The sequence below is a fragment of the Protomyctophum bolini genome (assembly GCF_963924005.1).
Source record: "Protomyctophum bolini genome assembly, chromosome: 14".
Taxonomy (NCBI): Eukaryota; Metazoa; Chordata; class Actinopteri; order Myctophiformes; family Myctophidae; genus Protomyctophum; species Protomyctophum bolini.
The window spans coordinates 14,506,172-14,527,806 of NC_137875.1; the positions used below are offsets into that span (position 1 = coordinate 14,506,172).

The 21,635-nt window shown below is 44.6% G+C and overlaps 2 protein-coding genes across 3 annotated transcripts in view; both read left to right on the forward strand.

Annotated features, from left to right (window-relative positions):
- The window catches only part of cdhr1a (cadherin-related family member 1a), a gene marked incomplete at both ends in the record, with an annotated part of 344,833 nt that overhangs the window by 135,972 nt on the left and 187,226 nt on the right, over window positions 1-21,635 (forward strand). The window lies entirely within an intron of this gene.
- The window catches only part of pax2a (paired box 2a), a gene marked incomplete at both ends in the record, with an annotated part of 41,712 nt that continues 25,784 nt past the window's right edge, over window positions 5,708-21,635 (forward strand). The window contains 5 exons of one of the 2 annotated variants that reach the window (XM_080782180.1): window positions 5,708-5,756; window positions 7,574-7,739; window positions 8,712-8,909; window positions 14,314-14,399; window positions 14,851-14,970. In XM_080782180.1, the coding sequence (XP_080638306.1) occupies window positions 5,714-5,756; window positions 7,574-7,739; window positions 8,712-8,909; window positions 14,314-14,399; window positions 14,851-14,970 (613 nt within the window). Of the gene's footprint in view, window positions 5,757-7,573; window positions 7,740-8,711; window positions 8,910-14,313; window positions 14,400-14,850; window positions 15,070-21,635 lie in introns of both variants that reach the window. The other variant, XM_080782179.1, reaches the window with a different exon arrangement.

Here is a 21,635-nt window from a genome sequence, read left to right on the forward strand (position 1 = left end):
TATCCATACTAAATCTCTCTCTTTTTTTTTTTTTACATCCGATAGCTTTTTATTCTTCCTTTTATACAACACCCTGCATGCAACGCTCCCGTGTTCTTTGATTTCTATTTTTTTTACACCCCTCTTTATCAATTCCTAGCTCGTTGGAGCACACTGGGCTTGCTCCTCTTTTTTGTTGTCGTCCTAAACCGTTTAGTTTTGGATGATCGGTCAAAGATTCTGACAAGCAGCAGCAGCACTAGCAGCAGCAGCATGCAGCGGGGAGATGCGGGACGCCCCAGCCGGGGAGGGAGCGCAGGAGGCCGGACAGAGCTAGTGGGCTGCATCGAGGAGACGGACCATTAGACAGGGGGAACGCCATGCCTCACAGCCCACTATACCGCTGGTCGATCAGGTAAGGATCTCTCTCTCTCTCCCCAAACCTCCTCCTCCCCTGCACGAACCTGCAGACGCCTCATAGGCTACAAATACTGTCAATGTTTATTTGTTTGTTTATATGTTGGTTCGTGCAAAGTGGGCTTGAACTATATAGATTCTGTTCGCCTTTCAAGTTTATTTTTTATTTTACTTTTCAAGCTGCTTTGTATGTGCACCCAACATTGTGGGTGCACACACACACACACACACACACACACACACACACACACACACACACACACACACACACACACACACACACACACACACACACACACAGAGATCACTGATCATTGATTATTTGTCTGTTATTATAGTGCAATAAAACGAAAATTAGGTATAAACATTTTAGATAATAAACAATAATAATACTTAAGCCTACTATTTATTATCATCATCATCATATCTTAAACAGCCAATCGTTATATATATAAAGGGCTTTTAATGCAAAACATACACATAGGTCACATTCAAATTCACATCTCGATTTTGTTTTGGTTGAGGGGGGGGGGGGCGCAAATGGGAAGATCAATGCAGAACAGTTGTAATGATCTAATTAATTATGGTCGAAATTAAAAGCAAGTACAAAATCAATCTGCAGCGGTTGGGTGTCCCATGGATGGACGTACCGTACGGAGAGTCAAATTGATACCCATCTGCTCTCCCTTATAGAGCACATGAATAACCAATCTAAGGACGCAGCTGATATCTGGGCTCTGCCACGGACTCACCATATGGCTTTTAACATGTCAGGAGACACAGACAGCGCCTCAGAGCGCAGGCAGGGCCGATTGCAAGTGACTCCCCGAAATAATTCTAATGTTTTGACTAATGGAACACAATTATGTCCAGGGGAACATTTTTAACCACGTTTAACCATACATGATAACAACTTTATTGATAAGCCATGCATGCAGAGGATGCACAACAAACGTGCAGAAATGTGATGTGGCCAAGTTCCAACTGTATACGAAATAACTATAGTAATAATCTTTATTGACTCGAAATTGTTTAATAATTACACATGCAATATTTCCCCCCTGCAACTCAATTTCACCGCGTGCATGGTCCGGCCAATTAGCGTGGCTGTTTGATCATTCAAATGATTTTGAATGATTAATAAAAGCTAAATAAATCAAATTCGTTGACACATGAGTCAGTGGATTTCTTTTTCCTGCAGACAAAACTGAACATGCCTATAGGTCTAGCTTCCTCCCTTTCAGGCCTATGTGATGATATTATGTTATAAGTTAAATCAATATCATTTTTATTTTCTCCTTGCCAATAAGCATTATGTTTAGCCTATATCCATAGGCTAACATGCAGCCTAAACCCTCACTTTACACGCTGAGACGGTAAAAATCGATGCGTTAATTGCTAATTATCGCGTAAGATATTAATTAACAATGTGAGTGAGGCTGATGTCACTGCGTGTGTTTATATAAAACTCAAATTCTTTATGACTGTACTAAGGGAAGACATTGTGCCATGTGTCATTCCATAATTCCAGTTGCTAAATATGATATAATATATATAGCTTATGCAGCGCTGAAGAACAATGATATCGATTGATGACGTTATAAGTAACGTGTATGTGCGTTGAACACACACACACACACACACACACACACACACACACACACACACACCACAAATGCAACGAACAGGTTCCTTCTGCCATCACTGAGTCTTCAAAGAGCACGGAAATACAATGGTCTCTCTCTCTATATATATATACTGTGTGTGTGTGTGTGTGTGTGTATATATATATATATATATATATATACACACACACACACACACACACACACACACACACACACACACACACACACACACACACACACGTACATTTCTGGTCATTTGAAATGGCTCGAATACACGTGTGCATGCAATGGACGCTATACGTGAGAGAGCGTGCGTGCGCGCCTCCGTGTTCGAATGCAAATATATCAGACAGAAAAAAAAACAGGAATCATATTATTAGGCCCGTGGTGGCTCGGCTTGTGAAGGGAGAGAGAGAGGGCTGTAGTGTGGAGAGAGAGAGAGAGAGAGAGAGAGAGAGAGAGAGAGAGAGAGAGAGAGAGAGAGAGAGAGAGAGAGAGAGAGAGAGAGAGAGACTAACAGTTTGTTAATTATCGTGCCATTTGTTGTGCTATAGGACTTTGACAAGGGAAACGTCGTCATGGCAGTGCAAAGGCTACGGGGGCAAATCGGGGTGTTGTGGGGGGGAATAGCAGCAGCTTTAGGGCAAAAGAGCAGTGACGTGTGAAATTACAGCCCATGGTGCTACATATTGTACCAGAAGCTCCCTCCAAAAAAAAAGGGAAAAAAAGGCAGAAACAAAAAAGGGAGAGAGGGAGAGAAAAAAAAGAAAAAGAAAAACCAGAAGAGGAATCGTCCTCAAACTTGTCCAGAGGGCAGAGCGGAGCAACACGGCCTTCTAGTGCACTCGCTAAAGCTCACACACACGCGCAGACACACACACACACACACACACACACACACACACACACACACACACACACACACACACACACACACACACACACACACACACACACACACACACACACACACACACACACACACACACACACACACACACACACACACTGCCGCTTTCCGACAAGATGCGTCAACAGTCACTGACACCGACGTCATGGATAAATAAGCTTATACTTTTACTCTATAAATGAGCATGCTATATGTATGACAAATGCTGCAAATAAATAAGTAAATATAGCACAATAATAATAATAATAATAATAATAATAATAATAGGCTAATACACTTCACTAAATTCGTTAGAATCAGGCGATTCATTTTTAATTATTCAATTAGGTTAATTGTTATTATACCGTCGGCCCAATGGCTGCAACTAAAATTGGACTCAAGTTCAAAACTTTAACTCATAACACTGACTTTATATGTCTTTTATGTGAAATATACTGAGATTACCAATCATTAATATCATGGCTAAATTAAACCCGAGCTAATTTTGAGCCATTTGTCTGGACTATATTTGATAACTTTGAACTGAAGTCTATATCGCATTCATTTGTTGAGTGCCATGATGCTGCCATTGGATTGCAACTGAACATCTTCCACACAAAAGATCCTGCATGCTGCATGCACTTGTCCGCCATCAAGTTCCCATGCCAGAGCCAATTAAGGATTTCCGAGGATGTCTATTGTCCGGTGTCATTAATTTATGCACTCCGCTTCGGACTGCGTTTCTATTTATAATAGATTTACAGTTGCTTTATTGAACTACAGTATACGTTGCAGCTCGACCTTTGACCCCCACCCCCCTCCTCCTCCTCACCACGTCCACATGAATGAATGAAGTCAACCGGGTGGAGGGGGGCAGCGTAACCTGTGAGCGCCATCTACAGGCGGAGCGAGCACTTGGAGGAGCAATATATACACACCTCAACTCACTTTTATCACAGCCTTCAGAGTGACTATAGGCCTACTGTCTGCGTCCCACCTCTACGGTGGCGCTTGCCGAAAAAAGGACTGGCCTATTATGCGTTGCTATAGAGATCCGTTATGTTGTCGGTATTCGCCAACGCGATGATTAAACAATAAACACCTTTATAAAGACAATAAAATCCCACATTTTGTATAGTCCTATAAGCAGGCTATAACTCAAAAACGTTAGTCCTAAAAACATTTAAAAAAAGATCATATTCAAAGACTTGCACAATATTAAAATATAAAAAAAAGTGTAGTAGCGTATACTGCCACATTAAATCACTTTGTCAAAGACATCGTCCTATATACACTTTTAATAAAATAAAACAATCTACATTGCTGCTTATACAGTGCTTAGCCTACTTGACATGCGGTTAACCAACACACATACACACACGCGCGCACGCACGCACAAAGTTTCTAGATAATAGTTCCTTGAAGAATTGAAAACTATAGACTATATTGCAATATCCTGTCCTGGCTCATGGCTATAATCACACCCCCATGGCTCCATCTTTCCCCAGTTGCCCCCCAAAATGATCCGAGCGTCTCTTAAGGCGACCCGACCGGAGAGACAGAGAGAGGAGAGCTGAACGGTGGCTCATCACAACTTTAAACAACACAACAGTGTGCGGTCTGACTGTCTGAGAGATACTATTATAGTCTACACACTATACAGAGCTTTGACACCGCGCTTTTTATACCTCCATTCTTCGAAGCTTTCCTTTTAATTTCCTTGATTCCTCACCCCCCCAAAAAAGTCTCATCATTTCCCATTCCGTCTCCCTCCCCTTCCGAACTGTCGGATGCGAGGAGGACTTCCTCATTTGAGCTTTTTTTTTTTTTTACGTTAGCGAATCACACAGTGTTGGAATCTATCGCCTTTGTCTGACAAGTCATCCATCTCTATGCTGTGGTGGGATTCTGTGGGATGGATGGAGGGGGGGGGGGGGGGGGGGAGTGGAGGAGGAGGAGGGGGGGGGGGTGATCTGTGGGACTGCAGCTTTTAGAAACAGACACACACAACGAGAGGGGTTTCATTCTGAGCTCAAAGCTTCGTTTAGGCACAGCCCCATTCCCGAGGAGTGGAGAGGAGAGGAGAGGGGGACTGACTGACTGACGGAGAGGAGAGTGTCCATGTTTGCCCCTGTCATCTCCGCCCCTATCTGATTAAACTCGAGACCCGCCGGTTCCTCGCCACCTCCAAGGAGAGAGAGAGAGAGAGCGAGAGAGAGAGAGAGAGAGAGAGAGAGTGGGGGGATTCTTTCTGTTTTTTTCCTCCTCCTTCTTCTTCATCCTGCCGCAGTTTCGCTATACTAACTGGACCGTGTGGGAGAGAGAGAGACCCGGGCTCACTGTTGTTGTAGGCTAACACAGCACCTTGTTCTTCCCCCCCACCACTCAATGATGATGTCGTTTAAAGACAAAATAGAGTGACCCGCTGCCAGTGCCTTCTCTCTCTATACAGCCGAATGTTGCAGCGACCGGTGCGCTCGGTACAAACGGCGGGGGTCATGCTCTGCACCTGACAGCGTTGTTCCTGCTGCTTACAGAGACTTTTCCCTGCAGCCAAAACAGAGTTGCGACGGGGAGGGAAACTTCGCCCTTTTCCCCCCAAACAAGAAGTTATTCTCCGCCCGCGAGGCGACACACAACGACAACAACAGCCTGCGGGACACTTTGAGAACGCCATCCGGGATTGTTTTTCCTTTCCCCGTCTATTTATCAGTGTTTTTCTTTTTTTACGCAGTTAACGCTGCATCACCAAGGCGAAACGGCGACCTCAGTCGATTACCTTTCCTTCCTTTGCTATCCCATGGATATTCACTGCAAAGCGGACCCCTTCTCGGCGATGCACCGTGAGTAGAGTATTAGTTTCATGATGCCCGTTCCAAATAATCTCTCGCCGGGATTGCGACGTTAATTCCCGCGTGAATTAGGTCGGAAAGGTTTGCGATGAACGTGCTCTAATTTGCCTGGACAGCACAAAATAGCAGATTTATGAGAAAGTCTTCCTATAAAGCCTATACTACAATAGCGTGCTGTTACCGCTCACTGTGTCGGCCACTGTCTGTCAGCTTTGCTGCTACTTTATTGGAGATACTCAGGGATTAGGCGAACAATAAACCTCGCAGGCTACTAGGCTGTATGTGTCCATGTTTTAGTTTTAGTTTAGTTTTAAAGAAAGAGGGAAGCGAAAATTATTCAGGAAGTTTTGAATTCATTTTTAAATGCACGCTATAGGTGGGCGGGGGTGCAAAGGTGAATAATAATAATAATAATTGCAGGTTTCATAAACTAAATATTGCCAGGATATTTCTACATGACTTAATTATTGACAAATTTTCGTACAGATGCCAAAAGCAGGCTTATAATTGACAGCAAGGTGATATGGCGTTTTGCTTAACAATAACCACTTTCAATATCACTGATTTGGTTTTGTCTCCCCTCACAAACTTCTGAAGCTGCGTGTGTTTATTGACTCAAAGCTGTCATTAACTATCGTGTTGGCCTTTACAGTTGGTGTTAGGTTTATGTTTGCATTTGAATACAGCTTCTATTTGAATACAAAGCTTTTATTACCTTTGAAATTAAAGTTATTGTGTGGAGAGCAAAGAAAACGCCGTTAATAGCCGTGTAAATGGATTTCATTGTGTAAATGCGCGGTGTATTTTCTCTGTGGTAAACGTAGCAAGATTAATACCATTTGTTGAAATGATATGTTTGGAAAATAACTATCTTTAAAAAAAATCCCTACTGCCTAATTGTATATATGTTTTAGTGTATACGATATGGGCGAAGTGTACCCGGGCTGCCTGTAAATTATTTATTCCTGTTCATTCGCACTATCCGCGTTTGTGTAATATGAGTTATCAAAGCTCTTTTTAAATTATTTACAATAATCGTGCAAGGAAAATTAAACAGGGTGAAACATAATATCTGCGACATGTGTTAGGCTGAAATGGAAGAGCTGCTCTTGGAAAATATTGCCTAACTACTAAAGACAATACGTTGTTTATAGGTAGCCTAATGTTTCTCACTGCTATTATTTAATACTAAAGACAATACGTTCTTTATAGGTATAGCATAATGTTTCTCATTGCTAAATAATGTATTTGCTTTAAAACAACAACTTTATCTTTAAGTGAATTGATCCCTTCGGTTTATTATGCGTTTGATCTCATTGTAATAATGTATGGCCAATATTGACTAATATTACATGTAATATAATATATGTAGCCTTAATATTATAATTAGGCTATACATATGCTATAATTATTGTTGGAAATAATACAATGTAAAATATCAATAATCATAATAATATTGAGTAATTGATTATTACAAAAATAATATAGCCTATAGATTTAAGAGCAAGAAAGATGCATTATGGCATATCAAATGTGTGGCGATACATGCTGCAATGCAAGCGCGCGCGCTCACACACGCACACACACGCACGCACACGAGGGGTGTGTGCGCGTTGCAGCATGTATAGCCCACGGTACCGTTTCAATGTCCAACTAGACTCAACTGCCTTGCATGCATGCGCACCGGCCCGTCGCGTTGCTCTGTTGTTCACGCGGTGGCATGGTGGTGCGTCGCGTATAACAGGCTCCACTTCTGTATGTATGTAATGTTATGTTTCGGTGTTGCGTGGCTGTTGTGTCCCACGTAGGGCACGGCGGTGTGAACCAGCTCGGCGGGGTGTTTGTGAACGGCAGGCCGCTGCCCGACGTGGTGCGGCAGCGGATCGTGGAGCTGGCCCACCAGGGGGTCCGGCCGTGTGACATCTCCCGGCAGCTACGGGTCAGCCACGGCTGCGTCAGCAAGATCCTGGGCAGGTGAGTGAGCTTGAGGGAATCATCTGATCCTCCTCCATATGCAGGCACAGCACAGCCACCATAGAGCCCCACGCACGCGCACGTGTCTGTCACACATAAATCTAGCTTATATGTGGCATATGCGCACCCCCCCAAGCTCTATTTTAGCCCACAGTCATCGGTTATGAAGCTGGTCATTTTTGCTTGAATACGGGAATTCTGTGTCCAAGACTTTTTTTTAAATATAAATCTTTATATATCGACCACCCTCTCAGATGCAGCTGCCCCCCCCGCCCTATTTATAGAAGATTGCCTTTAAAATCTACAACTGTGCAATTATAGCATTTTGATGTCTTGGTTTTATTTTATTCTAGAAGGCACCAAATATCACAGGAGATAATGTGTTGAAATATTTTTCAGCTATCAAAAGGGATTTCCGAGGTAAATTATTTCATACACATCGAATGTTTTGACATTATAAACATTTATTCACACCAATAGGCCGTGGTGGCATGCCATGCATGCTAATATAAGTACATGACGAATGAAAAATAAATATATAAGGTCAGACTTATACTGCCAATTAAAATGTGTTTTTGTCCTCACTGTCACTGCCACTGTCATTTTAATAAATTCAAATGTCCTATATTTTCACAACCGACTGACGCTTAATCATATGCCCACAAACATATAAATAAAGTTATTATTATTATTATACTATTATTAGGGAATTGTTTTTTTCTGCACGGAGTTTTTAATCAAGAGATATAGGCTACAAAGCTCAACTCGCCACGAATTTCTGTTTCCCCCCGTCGGCTAAATTATACATTTACAGATTTACAGATTTGTTAAACTATATAGTTAATTGGCCGATACAACATGCAGCTGTATATATAAATGAATGAATGTTGGAATGTTGTTGTTTATTTTAATTATTGTTGACCATTCAAGCCGCGCATGCATGTCTCACTTTTCTGTCTCTCCAACACGCAGGTACTATGAAACCGGCAGCATTAAACCCGGGGTCATTGGTGGCTCCAAACCCAAGGTCGCGACTCCGAAAGTAGTGGATAAAATAGCAGATTATAAACGCCAGAACCCGACCATGTTCGCGTGGGAGATTCGGGACCGACTTTTGGCCGAGGCCGTCTGCGACAACGACACGGTCCCGAGCGTGTCCTCCATCAACAGGTAGGTTGGAAAAAACTTCCACATTTTTACGACCTGTGATAAGAATCAGAATAATGCCTCGGGGGAAAAAGAGCATTGTATGCTAAAAAGTATGTGTGCATGGGGGAATGTCTTCAACGTCACTATATAGGAGGACTAAATGGCATATTGAAAGGCGACGCGTTCGATTATGGAGAAACAGCTTGAAATAGACGCACACTCAACTCATCATGATTTATATTTAATCTGCACGGCGCGCGCGCGCACACACACACACACACACACACACACACACACACACACACACACACAGAGTCACTCACACTCACACACACCACACACCACACATGTACACACACAGGGCTAAACGGGACTATTTTCAATGGAGTCGGGGTGGTCTATATGGCTCTACTCTGCTCTGCCCTTATATAGCTAAGGTCTGACTGAGGAGTGCAATCCAATCCCCCCACAGCCCTCCGCGGTCAGCCAGCCCCGGCCGGGAGCCGGGGCCACGAAAATCACATCTGTCTCGATAAAAAAAAAAAGGAAAAAAAAGCGATCAATAGCCGCGTAACCAGATCCAGCGGCAGAGGGAAATACCCCAACAAAGGCGTTCAATAATACGCGGCGCGGACCACACTGCGACAAGAGGCGGCACCTGCGTTTATTGCCAATCGTTCTCTGTTTTCAAATAGAGAGAGAGCCCTATAAACAAACACGGAGGTGGTGACGTAGACTAGTGCCTGTGTGTAGAACACTCAATGAAGAGGCATTTCATCTTATATTTTCTTTTATTGGAAACTGGATCGAGTCAGTCGGCAGACGATTTACCAAATAGCCTATAATATATAGCATTATATATATAGCTATATGTTTTAATCACACATGCCAAATATATAATAGATTTTTAATAGCCTGTATATTTGCATTTATTAATTAAATATGCTATCAGAAAAGGCCATAGCATTATTCATAATAGTTTCCGTAATTATAATCTACTCTGGACTGCAGGATATTTGTTATTGCTAAAAAAGGATTGAATGTATAGGCGATAGGTAAACTAAAGCTTAATTGATTAATTAATGTATATGTATCGCGGGAGGCTGTCGCTTCTCTCACCGGCGCTTGCCCAGAAAAGAGCAGATGCAGGCTAAACAGCGCGTCGCTGTTAGCTTGTAGATCTGCTCTTTTTGGGGGCAACCCGGGCAAGCGACAGCGTATAGTAGCCTACTATATAGATAGGGAGTATAAACAAGCAGCCCAGCCATCCTCTTAAACCTTTCAGCTTTCAGCCTTCCTTGCACATAAAACGGGACAAGACAAAGTAGCTCTATAGTCTATAGCTCCTGACTGCGGACCATGCACGGCGAAAACCCCAACGGACGTGAATGCGCGTTAAGGTGGAAAAAAGGCCCATAGGCCCTTTTCTTCCCTCTACCTGCGAGTGCACGGTGCATGCGATGCGAGTGGTGAACTTTGGTTAGGAGGCAGTGTTCCACACAGCTGGTCATCAGGACAGCATTACATTTTAATGAGCTGAAGAGAGATCACAACTTCTCTTCTCTGCTCATCATTATCATAATCATCATCATAGATTCATATACCAGCCCGACAGCCCGTCCAACAAAACAAAACAAAAAACAAAAAAAACATCTATGCCATTCTAGAAGAACACCCATTTTTTTCAAAAACACGTTCACCTTTGCTATTTTTAGGCTATACCCATGTTGCAGTACAGTAAACCATGTCCAAGATTAATTGACTTAAAACAAAAAAGCATGAAACAACTCCCTATATAGAGCCCACATGTTGCCACAATGTGAATGGTATGCTATTGTATTGCATTTAATTAATTTAATTGTATATAGGCTATAGGCTACTTGCCAGCTTGTGTAAAAACAGCACTGTAGGTTATGAAAACGTTTGTGTGGAGAGAAGGTGTCCTTTAAAAGAGAAAGTTAGTTAATCGTTATGTTAATCGTTAACTTCAGCCCTGTTCCAGAGCATATTTTCTTTTCTTTTTTTCATTTATTTCTAGTCAATTCTTTCAAGGGTCATTTGAGTGCATATTAGGGTATCGGTCACAAAATACACTGACATATCTTGATTACAAAGAAAATGCAGGATCCAAAATATTTTGTGAGCAAAATCTATGCTTTCATTTAAATGAATTGTTCAAAACAGTCAAAATGCTCTCAAATTAGTCCTTTCATTAAGTTATTGTGTTTTGTTTATATATGCAAGGAGCATATAGAAAAATGTGTTAATTTAACCCTGAAAGTTAATTGACACTGTAATGCGTGCGTACATGAGCACGCGTGTGTGTGTGTGTGTGCACACGCGTGCTCATGTGCATATAGTATACATGCACACTGAAAGAACCTTGTTTTAATTTAAAATTACGAGTCCATTTGGTTCCATTTGTATATTAAATTGACACTCAGGATGTTATATATAGTGTATAGTGTGGGTGTTCACCCACACAGGGAGAGAGACAGACACACAGAGAGAGAGAGAGAGAGAGAGAGAGAGAAGGGGGGGGGGGCGCTCAGTCAGACAGAGAGAACAGGTCTGGTGGTCTCTCTCTCCCTCTCTCTCTCTCTGAGTCTGTGGTAAAGGTGTTGACCTCTGCTCTGTTGACTAAAGAGGATGTCCTGGCCTTAAACACATTTTTCCTGCATGAATTATTAAAGATTACACTGAGGCTGGGTTACACTTTGTTTAGTATATACCGCCCGCACGGCGAGGAGTTTTCCACGTGTTGCAACGTTGCATCATGCCCCGCGGACGCAAAAAACTCACGCTCTTTTACGCAGCTTTCAATCATATCGATCCACATTTTAACATTTCTTTGGGGGGATATTTTTTTCCCACCCCTCCCCTTCTTTTTCTTCCCCCCCCCCCCCCAACAGAGCAAAGCACCTAAAGTCGTTAATTCCCTTCCCGTCACCCAAATTGCTTATTCAATACACAACAACATGGACTCCCAGAAACAAAAGTCCTTGAATTTATGAGGCTAGCCTCTAGTCATGAGGTCAGATAACGGTTGTGGTGAGATGTTAGAAATTCAAATAAAATATTGATGTGTGGGTTTTTTTAGGAGGCGGAGTGTTTGTCGCCCCGCCTGCCCAGAGGGGCTGTGCATGCGTGCGTGCGTGCGTACGGCGGTATATATAGAGGACACACGAGACAGTTAGTGAGGGGAATGAAAAGCATGCAATGTACATCTTATAACCTCCCCCGAGGACGTTAACCCATGCCTGGCTCTGCCCCATTCACAGTTGATAGCCGTCACTGCAGAAAGCTCTTATGCCCATATTTTAACTTTTTGTGGGTTGTTTTGCTATTTTTTCCGTAAATCACACACTACTACAGCGTCACAAGCATCAAAAGTAGCAGATCCACAAGCTCTATAAGCGCAGCGCGAAGCGACCCTTTTTGAGCATGTGGATCTGCTACTTTTGAATCGTGAAAAATCCTGAAAAGTAACAGTTTTGGACATGTGCGGTTTCCACCCGACAGAGCACATGGCAGCACATGTTGGCTCATCTGCTCTGTTTGTGTGTTAAGATTTATAATTGCAGCCGATCTAGCTTAAAGAAATTCACAGCACGATGTGTTGTGAGCTTGTAGATCTGCTATGTTCGGCTCATGGTTGGCCACGGCATGTGCGCAACTAAGTGTAAATCAGGCTAGGGCTGATCATAACATGACATGTTTTGACAAATTATACCAATATCGACATTGTGACTATAGATATTTTTGGATGACTATTTTCAGTAGGTGTTTTGAAAAAATGTATTACACAATGATATATTTGATAAAAAATAGTCTTCAGTCATCATCATGCCCATGTAATAAGTACAAAGACCGTGGAAATGTATACAGCATTGTCCCGTTCGTCCCTTTATCAATGAGAAGCTAATCAGAGTCATGGTACTAGACTTGAAGTAATCTCCAAAACAAAATGTCAAAAAGGTTCAAAAGACCTGGCCGTCAGTTTGAAACATTAAGGTACATTTATAATGGCATTACTTCAAAGTAATCTTCATGAGAATGTCACAATGTTTGGAAGGCTAGGCTGAACAGTCTTCATACGTGAGGTCACATTATCGCGGATTGGCGGAATGTCACCAAATCTCCTTCCACTCAGGTTCATTTAGGGTCTATTTCTTTGAGAGGAAGGGAGGGAGGAGAGGGAGGGGGGCGAATAGAGAGAAAGCACACAGGTTGAGGTCAGGTGAATGCAGGCGTGGTGTTGATACAGGAATGTTTTTGCTTTTATTCTACTTTTCTTTCCAGGCCAATTCATTTGTGAATGACCGTGAATATCATTACCAAACGTTTCTGCTTCTATGTATATATATATATATATATATATATACCCTGTGCACTGTGTGTGTGATGTCTTCTTTTCACCACAGATGAAAAGACATGGGATGTGGTTATGTGGTCTTGTCTGGGGCTGAGGCTGTGTGGGATACTATTGCTTTCCTGTCACATGTAATTTATAGCCCCACCATTTGCATTTGTTGTTCTCTGGTGCCATTCGTCGTCAACTTTTCTTTCCCCGAGTCCAAATCGATGAGCCCTTATCGTCAATGTGTGTGTGCGCGTGTGTGTGTGTGTGTCTGCGCACTAAACTGAGTGATCTGACTGGGAAGTAGAGAGGAGATACAGAAACAGAGAGAAATAAAGACAGAGAAACCAGAGAGAGAGAGAGAGAGAGAGAGAGAGAGAGACCTAGAGTAGGTTCTTCTGAGACATAGATAGATATCATTATGGGGAGACAGAGTGAAATATTGGGCAGGGAAGGGCATAGAATGAGAAGAGAGGGAAGAGATGATGGAGAGAGAGAGAGAGAGAGAGAGAGAGAGAGAAGGGAGCAAGGAGAGGGAGATGATTAGAGTTGGCCAGGTAGAGGCAGTGAAGCCCATCATTGAGGTGAATTGATGTGATTTCATGCTTTGTTTGCAAGATCATTCAGTCCAAAGTGCAATGAAGACTTTCCCCCCATATCACATCTTAACGGCGTGGGGACTTTATCATATCTCTAACCCCACAATCCACAAGATTGAATCCACTCTCTCAGGGGGCAGCTCCCATTCAGACTCTCACAGGAGCCCAGAGATTGCCCCTAATGCCCCGAGATTGGTTATTTGTGACAGGGCCCGAATATGGGGTGGGTGGGTGTGTGGTGGGGGTGTACAGGGAGGGGGGGGGTCCCAAAACGACAAGAGGACTTGTACACATGCATGGGCATAAGTGGACGTGATGTGCCATGTTTAACCCATTCTGGGCGGGAACCGGGAACCGAGTGCCGCGCTATGGGAGGGGGGCATTGGGCCAACGTGAAATCTCCATGCTTCGGAGGCGCTATGTTCTATTGATTGATCCGTGTCTGTCTGTCGTTCACTTTGCACAGGATTATTCGCACCAAAGTCCAGCAGCCATTCCACCCATCGCCTGACGGATCCATCACGGCACTCTCCCCGCCCGGCCACACCATAGGTGAGCGCTGAACGATGCTCCTCCACAGTCCGCGCACAACTTAAGACCCATTTCAAACGCGCACGGGTTGTGCCATGCGCCAACGACGTCAGCCGATCTACAAGCTCAAAATGTGTCACCCTGCATGGCTGCTACGAGCTGTGAGTTTGTAGATCGGCAATTTGCGGCGTGCGACAAGGAGCGGAACCAAGTGTATATCGGGCAAAAGTGCATCACACCCAGATTACACCCCTGCATTTACATCATAATGCTGTATGTTTAACATATACAGAAGGGAACTACATAACTGCTAAGCAAATATAAGCACATTTTCATGTGAACATGCATTACTGTACACACAGAAAAAAGAACAAACATGTTATACCCAAGGACACACAATCACCGACACATACCATAAACACAACCCACACACACATGACACACACACTCTAACGGCATGTTTCTCCCTCAGTCCCCAGCACGGCCTCTCCCCCCGTGTCCAGTGCCTCCAACGACCCCGTAGGATCCTACTCCATCAACGGCATTCTGGGCATTCCCCGCTCCAACGGCGAGAAGCGGAAACGAGACGAAGGTAAGAGAGAGAGAGAGAGAGAGAGAGAGACGGACGGAGAGAGAGAGAGAGATCACTTTGTTTCCATCCTTTTAATTCACCCTATCACTTCAGTCTGCTGTACTTTTCTGTCTGTGCACTCGCACACGCATGCGTGTGTGTGTGTGAGTAGAACATGACATTTATGACAGCGCTGGATGCCAGTGTGTGTGTGTGTGTTGTGTTGTCTCCAGTGACTTGTTATGTTGTATATCAGACCATGGTGAGTGTTGAGATTGTGTTGATTCAATACGCTTTTTGTTAGACGCCCAACGTTTATGTCCCCCCCCCCCCCCCCCCGTACTTCCACTTATACGCCTATGGAAACGCGTCTCAATTTTTATACCGTGCTCAAACTCACTCTAGATGTAACACACACACACACACACACACACACACAGCTGTCATAAAACTCTAATCCCCCTTGGCGAGGCAGCACCAGCGCCCGTGTCTCATGTCACTCACTAACCAACGTAAGAAACGGAGAGAAAAAATTACTTTGATTCTCCCCGTTGATGCTATCAGTTAATTATCAGATAACACCATTAACACAATCAAATATCACAATGTAGCTTTGACCAAATACCTGGCTATCGATATATATTGTGACGACAATAATATCGTATTGGGGGCCTGGGGCCATGGCTCAGTGGTCCAGGCACCTTGGCTGGTAATCCAGTCTGGCAGTGTGCCGCGGGTTCGACTCCCGATCCCGACAGCCTTTACTGCATGTCTTCCCCCCATCTCTCTCCCCATTTCCTGTCAGCCTACTGTCTGCCCCTCCATAAAATATATAAAATCAAGGCGAAAGCCACAAAAAATAAAAATAAAAATAATATCGTATTGGGATATCGGTTTTAATTTCTTTAAAAAAAAAGCGATACACAATACGATCATAATGTATATTATGTATTGTGGCGATAATGTCAGTTTTCAGTTTACATTTTTCAAAACCTCTCAGAAATGGCAGAAATGGCAAGTTCACGACATATTGCATCCATCCATCGTGATCTTGTGGATGGATCGGCTGTTTTTCAAACACTTTTGACAGGTATAAGATGAAGATGAAGTTATTAAACGATCGATACGATCGATACCCCGAATCCAAGACGATAATGTATAGTCTCACGCCGCGATATGGATTTAACATCGGCCCTATATCGCCAGTCATTGTATCATCTCTAGTAAAAAAACAACAACAACCAAAACAACACCTTGTCAATGCAGACGGTGTTACATTTCATCACAACAAATTCTAAAGCGACGTTGAACTATTTCAAGGCATTCAATATTAAAGTACGCGAGTAACACTATATCTATACTGTACATACGCTGCTCCCGCACCACGGGACCAGCGAGTAAATAGACCCCGGATACGTGCCAAGATTAAGTGGAAGCCTAGCCAGTCCAATCCAGAACTCCTCATTCCTAGGCAAGGCAAGTGGAGTGAGTGGACACACACCGCCCAAGGGCTAATAGATTATCGGTTGTGCAAACAATTGGCTTTTTAATGCCTGTGAATTAACATGTCCCCCCGGTGGAGGCCTGAACAGGTGTAGCAACAGACCGCCGCATGCAGGGAGGGGGCTGAGGTGTGTGTGTGTGTGTGTGTGTGTGTGTGTGTGTGTGTGTGCGCGTGTGCATAAGACACATGCGTAGTACGCTTGCGTGGTGCGTGTGTCTGTGTGCACGTGTTTTCTGTCGGTGCGTGTTTGTGCATGTACTCTCGTGTACACTTCTGTTGGGGGTGGCTGTTCAGCTGATGTGGTCATATATAGAGCATTATATGTATTGTACACGATGTGATCTCAAAGAGCATTCATCACAACAGGCTTCTTTTATGTTTCCTGTCTCTTTAGTTCTCTGGAGTGGCAACCACATGGACGGGAGGAAAATAGGACATTGTAAGTTCAAGTTAGAAACCCTTCTCTCTTTTTCTCTTGCTTTTTCTTTTGTACCTTCATCATTCTCTTTTCTATACTATGCTCAATTGCTGTTTTAATTATTCCAGTCTCATCATGACCTTAAGAGGGATTGGAGATTATAGATGTCCCTATACAGTTCCATGGCGGAGACATAACACACATACACAATAAATTGCACCCAAGAAAATTATATTTCCTGTGTAATAGCGTGCAGTTCAATATAATGACAATTCATGGTGTGATTCAGTATAACGTAATACGGCAGAGAGATAGCTCTGCCGCAGATAAGATGCAAGCATGGCTGTTTATGTGTCACCCCTTATACCTGTTAGCAGCTTCTCATTAATCCAACCAGTTAACGTGAATTATGATCTCGTCTCGTCTTTCCATTTTCCACACGTGATGTCAGTAACCCCCGCCTCTCTCTCGGCCTGCATCATGCTCTTCAGGCTAGGACTCTCTAAGCGTCTAAAAGCCTGTAATGGGTTGTCTGTATATTTTACACAAAGTCATTCAGGAGGAGGCGGCGTTGGTTTCAGTTGCAGGCAGCCTGTGTACCGCTACAAAATGCCGAGGGCTACCTGAGCTGGCTTAAGCCCAGAACAGTGCAGCGGTTTAGCTGCTAATCTGTTAACATGCTCCTCTTGTCAGGCAGAGGAAGACGGAACGAATGGGAAGTGTGTGTTGTGAGAAACAAAATGAATGCGAAAATGCCACCGTGAGCTTGTAGATCTGCTATCATCGGCGAGCAGCAGGACAAAGTATAAATGGGAGGGGGAAGAGTATATACGATGCCCAATATGAAAAGGTGTGCTGCGTTGGTTGGCTGAGCTGTGTCGTGGTTGTGCATCTTCTGTGGTGACTGCAGTCAGACTGACATTGGGCCTTTGAGGAAGTAAAAGGTCCTCCATTACTGGAGGGCTGTAGAGATAATGTAGTGTGACACGCGTTGTGTATACCGGCTCCCCCCGTAAGACCAGCTTCAGGGACACAGGTGCCATGAGAGGCATTCATCTGTCCCTGTCATGTGTTATTGCAAATTAAAAGTAGCATGTCACACTGGACAGCAGGGTTGGATGGCGTGCGGGTGTACATCTGTGTGTCTGTGTGTTGTGCGTGTGCGTGTGTGTGTGTGTGTCTGTGTGTGTGTGTGTGTGTGTGTGTGTGTGTGTGTGTGTGTGTGATCTGTGGATGAGGTGCGGGGGGGGGGGGGGGGGGGCAAAGGAGGTTGTAGCAGCCCCAGTTGTTGAGCAACAGCGAGGTGTAGGACTTGTGCACAAGTGTGTGCGCATGTGTGCATGCACATACATACAGTATAACTGTATAGTGTGTGAACTTGTCGTGTACATGTGTACAGTACGCGCGTGTGTGTGCGTGCGTGTGACCCGTGTGTGTGCGTGTGTCCACGCATGCATGCCCCTGTGTTTGTGACTCTGCGACTTTCCGTACGCACCTTGCACGTGCAGAATACAGTGACATTTAAAAAGAATTTGCAATTCTGCAGAGAAAAGCTATTAATTCACAAATTAACCCACGCCCCCACCCCCCTCCCTATCTGGGATGTGCAAGCTATCGAAAAGACAAAAGAAATAGCCTTAAGGGAGCGAGAAAAGAAAGAGAGAGAGAGAGAGAGAGAGAGAGATTCAGCCCTATCTGTGGAGAGATTGGTTTGCATGTCTGCAAGCAGCGATACCAATTATGCCAGCGCTGGGAGAACGTACCCCCCCCTCCACACGCACACGCACACGCACACACACACACACACACACACACACACACACACACACACACACACACACACACACACACACACACACACACACACACACACACACACACACACACACACACACACACACACACACACACACACACACACACACGTGTATACCCATACCAGTACCACACACACACACTCCCTGAATGCATCCATAGCCAGATTTATTTGTGTATCTCATTACAGGAAATGGAATGTTGTCCGTGCCAAATGCATTAATAGTAAAGTGCGGGTGAAATTAGCCCTCTGTTGGGTGACAGGCACGCGTACTTGGTTGCTCCTCTCACTCACCCCCCCCCCCCCTCACCCACTCACCCCCAGTCATTCATACCTGTTGGGTGGCACACGCCGTTCCTTCACTCACCCCTAGTCAGTCAGTCAGTCAGTCATTCATATAGTGGGAGACGACGAGGCCAAAAAAACACGCTACGCGGATAGGGTGACAGCTCCTTCTTGATTGTGTACTAGTATTGTGTAATAGAGTCTTCGGTGTGGTGATACGAGCAGTATAAGCCCCTGTCAACCCGCTCGTCCACACACGCACGCATGCACTCGTATGCGCACGGCACGCACGCACACGCGCGTGTAAGCCATATTAAAACATAAATAAAAAGTTTTGTTCATTCAAGTCAGAAAATCCTATTAAGAATTTGCCTAATGGCCCTTTCAACTAATTATAATAGAGAGAGACGTGAAATGCAGCAGCTTTAATACTGTGTATTTCGTTTCTACTCCCCCCCCCCCCTACACACACACACACCTTTAAACAACAGTACAACTGGTGTTTATTGGAGTGCGCGGGGGGGGTTTCCAGGCAGGCAGCACCTTGCGTCGGTCGGCGGGGGCCATGCGGCTGACCTTGTTGTTTAAAGAGCAGTTAGGTTGATGTAACCTTTGTTAGCGTGTCCTGAATGGAACTCTGCGCGCTGCCTTGCTGAGCTCCGGGGAGGACAGGCGAATGGAGAGCTATATACGCTGATTAATTACACACGGAGAGCAAAAGGTCACGACTGCTATAAGTCCTATAAACAGGTCGTTCATTTGCAAAGAACCGTTGTGTTGCATATACCGCTGGTTCTCAATGTGTGGTCTGGGGACCTTGAGAATGCCACCCTCCCCCCCTCCCTCCTGCACCAAAAAGAGTGTACAAATGGAGTTAAATTGAACACTGAAGAGTTTACAGTGCCGACGGGGGTCCATAGATGGAAATTGGGGGTCAAATGAGGGGTCCGTGGCCGAATGCATGCATGTCGAAGTGGGGGTCTTTGAAATTGAAAAGGTTTGGCGGTCACCTCCGTCCTTGTTCAACAGTTCGAGACGGAAATGAGACGTTGTGTGATTTGTTCACATTTGATATTTGGCCTTTTTTTCCTGAGGTTGTCTGGTGGTTACGCGTGTCCCCATTGAACGGGGACTTCAAATCATGCTACACAGCGCATGGACTTTTAAACCCGCGTGCGTCCCCATACATAGCATATACGCCGGTTGACCAGTCAAGCTAGTCCGCCACAATGAGTCAATAGAAGATCACTTTTTTTAGAAAATAAATGCATCCCGAGCGCGGCGGAGAGTAAATGGAATCACGGGCGCCGCGGCGCGGCTCTGATGGGGTCTGTGTGAGAGAGAGAGAAGAAAAGCCCGGGTTTGAGAGAGGCCACGGAGCGGAACATCGAGACCAGACGCTGTTAGGGCCTCGGCAGCACAGAGTCTGCTGCACAAAAGGCTTCATGTCATACTTCCTTCTCATCCATCTCTTTCTGCTCTCTCTCTCTCTCTCTCTCTCTCTCTCACTCCCTCTGTCTGAATCTCTCTCTCTCTCTCTCCCTCCCTCTGTCTGAATCTCTCTCTCTCTGTCTCTCTGAATCTCTCTCTCTCTCTCTCTCTCTCTCTCTCTCTCTCTCTCTCTCCGTCTCTCTGAATCTCTCTCTCTCTCTCTCATTCAGTCCCTCTGAATCTCTCTCTCCCTCTCTCTGAATCTCTCTCTCTCTCCGTCTCTCTGAATCTCTCTCTATCTTTCTCATTCAGTCTCTCTGAATCTCTCTCTCTCTCTAATTCCGTCTCTCTGAATCTCTCTCTCTCTCTCATTCAGTCCCTCTGAATCTCTCTCTCTCTCTCTCTCTCTCTCTCTCTCTGAATCTCTCTCTCTCTCGCCTCCGTTTTGGGGCAACCATAGCAGAGTGGGTATAGAGGCCAGTGGTGCATGGGGAAAGTACTACTATGTTTCTTTACTTAAGTAAAAGTGTCAATACTGCATTATAGAAACACTAATAAATGTAGTGCAGTAACAGTACAATATTTGGATCCAAGACGTAGTGGAGTACATTTACATATAACTACACTAGTTAAGTAAATTTACTTAAGTACACAACTTAAGTAAATGTACTTAGTTACTTTTCACAACCTGGTAGAGGAATCAGGTAGCTGGTTTGAACTCCGGCTATAACGTATTTGAAGTGTCCCTGAGCAAACTGAGCGAGACGTGCTGTTTCCCCCACACTCGCAAAGCTAACAAGCTAACCGTCTGCAGTCGTGGACCACGTCTCCCTGTGACCGCCGGTTGTAAACAACGTAACGCCCAGAGAGAATCCGTCTGCGACTGTAAGGAGAAGGGAATTCACTCACATGAAAGAGGAGGAATCATGTCGGAGAGAAAAGTCAATTATGGGCGCCCGACGCCGGGAATTAATGGAGCGGTGCATTACTCAGCTCGAGAAGGAGGGCGAGAGACCAGGAGAGAGAGAGAGAGAGAGAGAGAGAGAGGAGGGACGCGTTAATTGCGTTTTCCACAAAGAGTCGTCGTGGAAACCGCACGGGGTGGCGGCGACGCTAAACGACCCGCCGGGCCCGACAGTACGGCAGAGGACACTATAAAAGCCAGGACTGAGGTGCGCAGACGGGAACGGAATGGACCCGTTTCCCCATTGAGCATCCTCAGATTGAAGAGT